Source organism: Fukomys damarensis, unplaced genomic scaffold (genome assembly GCF_012274545.1).
Source record: "Fukomys damarensis isolate Sample0158 unplaced genomic scaffold, DMR_v1.0_HiC HiC_scaffold_27, whole genome shotgun sequence".
Lineage (NCBI taxonomy): Eukaryota > Metazoa > Chordata > Mammalia > Rodentia > Bathyergidae > Fukomys > Fukomys damarensis.
Window position 1 is genome coordinate 22,803,457 of NW_022900939.1, and position 8,721 is coordinate 22,812,177.

General features: G+C 48.4%; 2 protein-coding genes across 3 annotated transcripts; one reads left to right on the forward strand and one right to left on the reverse strand.

Annotated features, from left to right (window-relative positions):
• Positions 1-1,252: 1,252 nt before the first annotated feature.
• Banf1 (BAF nuclear assembly factor 1) lies at positions 1,253-3,106 on the reverse strand. The gene is made up of 3 exons (XM_010635930.2): positions 2,944-3,106; positions 2,108-2,246; positions 1,253-1,779 (listed from the first exon to the last, which is right to left on the reverse strand). Exons 2-3 carry the CDS (start codon positions 2,228-2,230, stop codon positions 1,633-1,635), a joined length of 270 nt encoding a protein of 89 aa, XP_010634232.1. The 5' UTR covers positions 2,231-2,246; positions 2,944-3,106; the 3' UTR covers positions 1,253-1,632.
• A 147-nt stretch (positions 3,107-3,253) lies between these two features.
• Eif1ad (eukaryotic translation initiation factor 1A domain containing) lies at positions 3,254-6,317 on the forward strand. 2 transcript variants are annotated; one of them, XM_010635928.3, is made up of 6 exons: positions 3,254-3,569; positions 4,408-4,579; positions 4,737-4,845; positions 4,939-5,047; positions 5,220-5,270; positions 6,008-6,317. In XM_010635928.3, the coding sequence occupies exons 2-6, from the start codon at positions 4,493-4,495 to the stop codon at positions 6,147-6,149; spliced, it is 498 nt and encodes a 165-aa protein (XP_010634230.1). In that variant the 5' UTR covers positions 3,254-3,569; positions 4,408-4,492; the 3' UTR covers positions 6,150-6,317. The 2 variants fall into 2 exon arrangements, with proteins under 2 accessions (XP_010634230.1, XP_010634231.1); XM_010635929.3 differs by having other exon boundaries at positions 3,254-3,513.
• The last annotated feature ends 2,404 nt before the right edge of the window (positions 6,318-8,721 follow it).

Below are 8,721 nucleotides of genomic sequence, written 5' to 3' on the forward strand. Positions count from 1 at the left end.
TTTTCCATACCTGGGATTGAACTCAGGTCCTTGCGCTTTCAAGTCAGGCCACCGAACCACTGAGCTAAATCCCCAGCCCTGTCTGCCTTTTTTTTTATTGCAGTTCTTCATGCGCTTTGCCTGAGGTCCTTTATTGTTTAACACTGTGCAACTATCCTTTTCCATTCTGGTTTGGTCTCTTCATTGTGGTTTTAGATAAAATTTCTAACATAAAAGATTTAAATTTGCCAACTTTCTCTTTATTCTTCCTACCCTGAGGTTACTAAATATTTCTATTGTCCTCATTTTTATACTTGCCTTCCTAAACAGTAATCATTATGTTGAAAATTGTTTTGTTTATACTGTAAGCAAGTCACTGCTCAATGATGCTGTTGAAGGGATAAATTTCAAATACAGGTGGGAGTTATACTAGTATTTTATGTGTTCCATACAGCAACCTCATTTTCTAAGAGGGGAAACTGAGGCTCGGAGAGGCTGAGACACATGACCAAGGAATAGTCTTCTAGATATGGGGGTTTCCAAATTCCGATCTGGCTACCTCTCAACAAGTCCATAAGCAAATTAGCCTCTGGGTCTCAATTTTCTTCAGCTTGAAACCCACCCCCCAAATAATGGCTCATTACTACAGTAGGAAAAAAGTTTGTAAACATTTTAGCTTCAGGGCTGATTTGTACTAAACTGTTCAAAAGAAAACAGGAATAGGGGCCAGGGATGTAGCTCAGTGGTGCTGCACCTGCCTGGCAAGTGCAAGGTCCTGAGTTCGACTCTAGGTACTGAGAGAGAAAAAAAGAACAGGACTAAATGTACTGATTCAAGTGTAACTCTCTCAAATCCTCCTACCTGGAATGCCCATACTCCTCACCCCTTCCTAAGATTGCTGGGTTCTATCACAGCTCCCAGAGGGCAGGAAAGCAGATGATGTGAACTCTTACCCATATCCAATTCACCCTTTTCCTGGTACGTCTAACTCCCACTGATTTTTCCACCAGGTGCTGCCTAGCCCAGCTGTTGACCTGACTGACATCTGGAACACAACAGCCTACCTGGCTCCCAGAAGAGATCAACCCACACTCTCCCACATTATTCAGGGACTGGGTCACTCCAAGGCACCTGCCCACGTGGTTAGGGCGGCTACCCTCTGGGAGTGGGAAGCTGCCAGTTTCAGTCTGCACTGGTAAGGAGTACAGCAGACATGGTCCACCCCTGGGGAAAAGACAAATCCCAGCCCACTCATTTTTCAAAACACAACATCTAGTTATGAAGGCCGCTGACTTTATTGATCTAAAAACAGTGACTGTTCTGCAAAAAAAAAGGGGGAGCCAAATGGCATCCTACACACCAGACTTGAAAGTGGAAGTGAGGGAAGGGGCTGGGAATCCACTGGGGAAAGCTGGTAACTGTAGCCAAGGAACTGGCAAGGGAAGGAGAAGAAAGGGAGATGCATGCAAGAGCGAGATTTCCAAAAAAGTTGAAACGGTGTGGGGGAGAGAACTCCCAAAAGACCCTGGAATACATCAGAGGTGAGTACAACAACAATCTTTTCCACTGTAAGGAGAGTGAGGTGCTCCCCTCAGCTGTGAACTCTAGAGACTCGGACCCTGGGGCTGGGGACAGAGGGCTCCCCAGACAGCATCACAAGAAGGCATCACACCACTCCCGGAGGCACCCAAAGCAGTCCCGGGACTGTTTGGCGTTGGCACCACATGTGTCTTTCAGCCATTCCCGGAAGAGGTCTTCATCTTTCTTTAGCACCAGAAATTGGCCAAGGACCACATAGGCCTGCAAAACAGGTAAAAGAAAAGTACTGCTGCTAAATACTGTATGATCTTCAGCCACACCACCATGAAAATGAGCCAGATCTTGGAAGATAAAAAAGCTTGGGCCAGATTAGTATTACGACGGGCAAGCAAGCACTTTCGTGGCACTCTAAACACAAAATTCCAGTTTCTATCCATCAAGGGCAGATTCTGCCCCACCTCATCACCAAGTGGCGAGAGCCACCTCAGATTATCCACCACTGTCCAACCTCCCACATACACTTATATTCCTCACTCTCAGCTGCCCCAAAATACTGTATTTTCCCTAGGCACATGCAGCCACCCCACACCTTGTCAAAGCCTCTTTCTTCCAACTTCTTGCCCAGGACTTCACCAATACCAGCCAGGCTCCCCACTGGCTTTTCCCCCATGGGCTCTGCCACGAAGTCTCGGTGCTTTTGGGACGTTGTCATCTTGATCAGGCTTAACCTGGGAATCCCAAGACAAAGCAGGTTAGGACTGAAAACCAGAAACTTGGAAGAATGTCATATTAAGAAGAAGATACACCAGCCACTATAGCAGTTTATTCTCCTCACTTCACAGATGAAAAAGCGGGCTGGGAATCTTCCCTACTACTGGAAAGAGAAATCTCTTCCACTCCCCTGGTGACTGGGTTTCGGTATTGCCCCAGTGGAAATACTATACTGCTCTAACAGGTGGCGCACGCAGGGCAGTGAGAAGATTTCCAAGGTCAGCAGACAGGTCCTGCCCTGAAGCTGTCACTCCCTCTGTAACACTCGGTGGAGGAAAAAAAAAAAAAAAAAAAACTGACGTCGTCCAGAATAGAACAGCCACGGAGTGTGATGTCAACCAAAGGTCTCGACCCTACTTGTCCCTGCTGACTATTCACCGAGCGAAGCAGGGGGGACCAGGGACCCACACGCGATTCGACAACCCCAAAAGGTCCACGCCTCGTTCAAACACACGCCGCTCCGCCTTCAACACACGTCGCCCCGCCCCCTCCACGCGCCGCGGCTCCCACGCGCCGTTCCTCCACTCAGCGCAGCAGAACCCTCTGCAAGGGCGCTTCCTCTGGTCTGCTACAACGACAGCGCGTCTTGCTTCACCTTCTCCCCGTGCCTCCTCCCGTTTCTAGCCAGGTCCCAGCTACCCGGCCCACACTCACCAGCAGCTTTAGCTCCCCTAACGGTTCCTCCCGAAACGCGGACGCTCCCGCTGAGGCCTCAAATCACTAGAACTTTCTTCAACTTCCGCTTCCGGGTCGCCTCAAGACCCGCCTTAAAAATTCAAATTGAGTATTTCTTAGCCATTCAGGGCCATAGAGTTGAGCCCCGGATATCAGTGGCCTTCCCCAGTTGCAGCTCCTTTCCAGTAGTCCTCGGAAAGCTGCGCTGTCTTCTGTATTCTCTTGTCTTCGGCAGCACTTAGTGTAAGGAAAAGAAGCCTTGGCGAATACTTCCTTTCTCTGCCGGCTTGGGTCCGGAACTCAATTGAATAGGCTTGACCGATCTGGCAGTGGGAAGAGTTAGAGGGCCGGACATCAGAGGGGAAGTGCGGCCGGAAGGCTTCAGAGAGTGCGCCAGAAGTACAAGTGTCGGCAGGATCAAATTCGGGACACCGTCCTCGAAATCCGGCAGGCTACAACTCAAAACTGCAGAAACCCGAGTTCAAACAGACGCTGCCGTTGTGACCACCAGCAGATTCCACTTCTGTGATTTCGTTGGTTTGCCTTGAAGTGAGTCGTGGACGAGTCGCTGTCAGTTCAGGCCCGTGGGACCCGAAAGCCAGAGAGTAAGCGGACGTCTTTCTCTGAGGCTCTTTCCTCTGGAGTAGAGGGAAGAGGGAGACAGGGACAGCAATCAAAAATGGTATTTCGGAGTTTTCTTCGGAAACATTCCGTCTCTGTGGTACCGGCCCTCTTCCGAAGATACATATACTGGCATGTGCTGCAGATTGAATCCTCATACCTCTGTTTTTAAGTCATTTCTAGTTTGGATCGTTGTGGTGGTCACCGAATTAGTCTCTGTAGCGTAATAAAAGATTGAGAGTTGTGTGGCATTGCTAGATTTGGGATGTACAAGCATGTTGATAAGGTACAATTTTCAAACTTCTTCCAGAGGCAGCCAGAATCAGTTCTCTGGGACATGTGTATAGTTAGATGGTCACCAGCAGATTTGACAACAGGAATTAGTGTCATGATACAGTTACCCTGAATGTTTTTCATTCTTTTATAGCCTTGCTGTGTTAGGTAATGTATTTTTCTGGGGCCCAGAGAAGTTGGAGTTTGGAAATAAGGTGGACTTGGTGGCCCATGCCTGTTATCCCAGCACTCTGGAACAAGAAGTTCACAAGTTCAAGCCCAGCCTGAGCATCTTACCAACATCCCGTCTCAAAATAAAAAAGAGGCTGGGATGTTGCTCGTTTCAAAGGCCTTGGGATCTGCTCTCAGTACTACAAAAAGGAAATACCCTGCCAACTGCCTCACAAGCAAAAGGTCCTGAGTTCATCCCCAGTACCAAAAAAAGGAAATACCCAAGACAGATTCTGAATCCAGACAGTAAGATCTTGAGGGTCCATATTTGTAAGTTGTGTTATTTCTTAGTGAAAGACTTTTCTGTTTTCAAAATAGTCCTGACTTCTGAGAGGGATATCCAAGAAATTCAGGAGGAGCTGACAGTTTCTGTGTCTCTAACCACCCTGTGGCTGGACCCAGCATGTCACAGGCCACCAAGAGGAAGCATGTGGTGAAGGAGGTGCTAGGGGAGCACGTGGTACCCTCTGACAGGCAGCAGATCGTGAGGGTGAGTTGCATTGGGCACAAACTGCTCCCACCCTTACCCCCACCTTCCAGCCCTTTGCTCCTGTTGCAACCCTAGTGTGGAGATAAGATGCAGTGCAACTCAGGGGTTAAAGATCTGAATGATGAGGCCGACTGAGTCTTGGTCTCTCCTGGACCAGGTACTCAGGACCCCAGGGAATAATCTGCATGAGGTGGAGACCGCCCAAGGGCAGCGCTTCCTGGTAAGCATGCCCTCCAAATACCGCAAAAACATCTGGATCAAAAGAGGTGAGAGAGGCAGCCCCCCAGGAGACAACCATTTCCTGTTGCTGTGGCTTTCCCCATTGCAAGCAGGACTGGCTTTGCCTTTTTTACCTACAGGGGACTTTCTCATTGTTGACCCCATTGAAGAGGGAGAAAAAGTGAAGGCTGAGATCTCCTTTGTGCTTTGCAAGGACCATGTGCGTTCTCTGCAGAAGGAGGGGTTCTGGTAGGGTGGTTCCCTTCATCTTTGACTCTGGCTTGGGGGCGGGGAGACTGACTTCTTAGCTAGGGAATTGGGGGTGGGGGAGATCATGGCATCCCGGGTAGGGACAGCTGGAAACAGTTGTTTTGCTGAGAGGTTCTCTGTTCTCTCTGACCTGGTTCTTGTCATCACACAGGCCTGAGGCCTTCTCTGAAGTGGCTGAGAAGCACAACAGCAACAGAAACAGGTGAGCACCAATCGCCAGGTCAGGGAAGACAGAAAATAGGGTCATGTCTTGGTGCCTCCTTTATCCCTTTGTAGGATACCTCATGACACCTCCTCGGTCCATGGTAGAATAAGTGGTTATGATTTTGGCTTGAAAGAAATTAAAATCCTGGCTTTAGCCAGGTGTGGTGGTGCATGCCTGTAATCCCAGCACTTGGGAGGCTGAGGCAGGAGGATCTCTGTGAGTTCAATACCAGCCGGGACTATATATAGTGAGTTCCAGGTCAACCTCAACTACATAGTGAGACCCTGTCTCGGGGAAAAAAAAAAAAAATCCTGGCTTTGCCACTTGCAGCTGAGTAACTTTAAACCAACTATTTGATAGCTTGCTTTCCTCATCTGTAAAATGGGAACTTTGTGAGGAGTAAAGAAGCTAATACTTGGAACATTGCCTATGGAATATGAGACCATTGTGTTGGTTGGTGGTAGAAAATTGTTACAACTCCTAACAGAAACCAAAAGCTGTAGCAAATTTTGGGGGTGGGGGACAGTCTTAGTCATTTTCTTAGGTCAGGTTTTCTCGCTGTTTGCTCTGTGTGTTCCTCCTTTTCATTTTACAGGGCTACTGCTTTTCCAAAGGTCCATGGGTCCCTGACTGCTTGGAAACATGGCTGTCCTTTTCTCAGACTTCTTGGTTCCACGTCTGGTTTTCAGATCTCAGAAAGTGTGGGGCTAACTCTGTTCTCCTCCCCCTTGCAGACAGACTCGGGCAGAACTCCCAGCTGAGCCACGGTCATCAGAAGAGTCCAGCTCTGAAGATGATTCTGACCTCTTTGTTAACACCAACCGCAGACAATACTATGAGAGTGAGGAGGAAAGTGAAGAGGAAGAGGCAGCTTGAGACCTGAGACCAACTTTTCCTCTTGTTCAGGGACTAGTCTCAGGCTTCCCTGGGCTTGGTCATTCCCAGGGTGCCCTGCAGATCCTCACCCCTGGAGAGGGACAAGGCAGGGCCCCTTTCTGAACTGTCCTTCTGACTTAGGTGAATTAAACCCCTGGTGGGTTGTGACTTGCATGGTGTGTGAGTGGCTCTCTGGGAAAGGGAGACTTGTGCAGTAAAACCTGTTCTTTGAGGACCAGTGGGCAGGATGGGAGGGAAATGGGGATGGGCAAGTGGTTGGCTCACATGCTCGCTCTCTCACTGGTTAGTGCCACGCCCTGTGCTATTCTCCTTCAATGTGTTTATCAGCTAGGAGCCGCCCTACTTCATTGCCTGCTTAATTCCAATTCAGGCATTCAGATATGCAGCCTGGGGCCTAGTGCCCACCTGTCTCTTAAGAGCTGCTCAGGACAAATCCCATGGTGCCTCGTGATCCACTTCCCCAGCCTTTCTAGTCTTCCTTACCAGGAGTGCCCAGCACCTACTGCTCTGTGTCCACTGGCTGGATTTTAGCCTTCTTACCCTTAAACATCTTTTACCTCTGGAATGTGTGCTTTGTGGTCTGCCAACACAATACCTGTACCATCTCCTGTTTTATTTGGAACTGCATAGTTTCCTGAGAACCCTGACTGGCTGCTGCTGGTTGTGGTGGTGCACATCTGTAATCCAAATACTCGGGGCTGAGGCAAGAAGACCGCCAAGAGTTTGAGGCTAGCCTGAACTACATAGTAAAACCCTGTCTTGGAAACACTAAAAAAAGTAAATAAATAGAGACTGCTTCTTTTTTGGGGGGGTACTGGGGATTGAACTCAGGACTTTGTGCTTGACAGGCAGGTGGCTGCACCACTGAACTAAATCCCCAGCCCAAGAGAGGCTGATTTTTCACCCTCATCCTTTGTGCCAGAGCACAAAGTAGATAGTGTTAGTGGCCTTCTTGTGGCTATTCCTATCATCACTCCCCACTGCCCTGTGCTTTCTTTTTGTTGTTACTGTTTTGTTTTGTTTTGCAGATGGGTCTCACTTTTGCTCAGGCTAGCCTCATATGTCTGAACTCAAGGTGTCCTCTTGCCTCAGCCTCCCAAGTACTTACTAGCTCTCCTGAAAATCCTTTCATCTCACTTCCTGGAAGCTTTTGTGTCTAGGTCTGCAGTGTCCTTGTCATTGCTAGCATTGACCTAGTCACTGATCTGTCATTGGTGAGTTTACCACCTGGCTCAGTGTTCTTCCCTCCTGGGTGGGTTTTTACATCTTCCAATGGAGCTGACAACACTATAGCCCCTGGTCCCATGATAATCCCCAGAATGTGTACCTCGGCCTTCTATTCCAGCCTGCTGCCTCTGCCCCTACTCACTCCCTGGACCCCTGACATTTCTAGAATCGTAGCACCTTTTAAATTGAGATACCTTTACATTTGCTACCTCCTGGCTGTCTTCTCCATTTCTCCTGTGCAAATATTCTTTGTTTTTTGATACAAGGTCTTGTTAAGGTGCCCAGGCTGGCCTCTACCTTGTGATCCTCCTGCTTTAGCCTCCTGAGTTGCTGGGATTATAGCCGTGCACCACCACGCCCGGTTTAAAAATTCTTTATCCTCATCCTCTGGACCTGACATTCTTGCTATTAGCCTTCTGCTGTCACTTCCTGGTCCCACATCATCCCCATGGGCTTTACCGTCACTCCATTCTGACCTCATCCTGGGTAAACTTGGTCATTTACTCCTGTGCCTGAACCCATGGCACGATTAGGAGGTGAGATGGCAGCCACCATTTTACATGGAATTCCAGCCCTCTGGTGAACACTTGGCACCACCCATCAGGTCTACTCCGGTGTCAGCTCGCCTTCCCATGGTGGCTGCTTAGCTGCAGCTTATGCTTCATTTGAGAAGTGGGAGCCCGGGGGAAAGACTCCTCTTTTGTACCTGCAGATGTGCTTACCTGTCTTGTCTTCCACCCCCCATTATAAGCCAGTGAAACTTCGTTGTGGCTTTGGGTATGGTTTCCTTTGGATGCTTGTTTTGAAGGGTGTTTTTGTTTGTTTCTTCACTATTGGAGATGTCAGCATCAAACCTTGCTGAAGAATCTTCCCTACTCTAGTAAGAAAAACCTGTACAGGTCCCCACATCCTCTCCAGCTCTAGCTTCATGTATCTGCTGCTTGGGCTCTTTATGTTTGCTTAGTGGGGCTTTCGGTGCACGTGTGTATGCAGAAAATAAAGCAGATGAGTTAAAGATACATTTCTGTGTGAGTCTTAACTCATCCGAAGTTTATCTTTTATGGGAGGTAGAAGGCATTTTTTTCTTAGAGCCACTTCTCTATACCTTTTATAGAATGGTTCATTTTTTCATTGAGAGTGCCTGTTTAAACTGGGCGTGGTGGTACATGCCTGTAATCCCAGCACTCAGGAGGCTGAGGCAGGAGGATTGCCGTGATTTCGAGACCAGCCTGGGCTACGTAGTGAGTTCAGGGCCAGTGTGAACTACAAAGGAAGATCCTGCCTTAAAAAACCAAAAAAAAAAAAAAAAAAAAAAAAAAAGGGG

Coding starts and splice junctions, on each gene's coding strand:
- Banf1 (XM_010635930.2), bottom strand. CDS start 2,230: ATGACAACGTCCCAAAAGCACCGAGACTTCGTGGCAGAGCCCATGGGG. Junction 1,780..2,107: donor AAGAAAGAGGCTTTGACAAG/GTGTGGGGTGGC, acceptor CCTGTTTTGCAG/GCCTATGTGGTCCTTGGCCA.
- Eif1ad (XM_010635928.3), top strand. CDS start 4,493: ATGTCACAGGCCACCAAGAGGAAGCATGTGGTGAAGGAGGTGCTAGGG. Junction 4,580..4,736: donor ACAGGCAGCAGATCGTGAGG/GTGAGTTGCATT, acceptor CTCCTGGACCAG/GTACTCAGGACCCCAGGGAA. Junction 5,048..5,219: donor CTGCAGAAGGAGGGGTTCTG/GTAGGGTGGTTC, acceptor GTCATCACACAG/GCCTGAGGCCTTCTCTGAAG.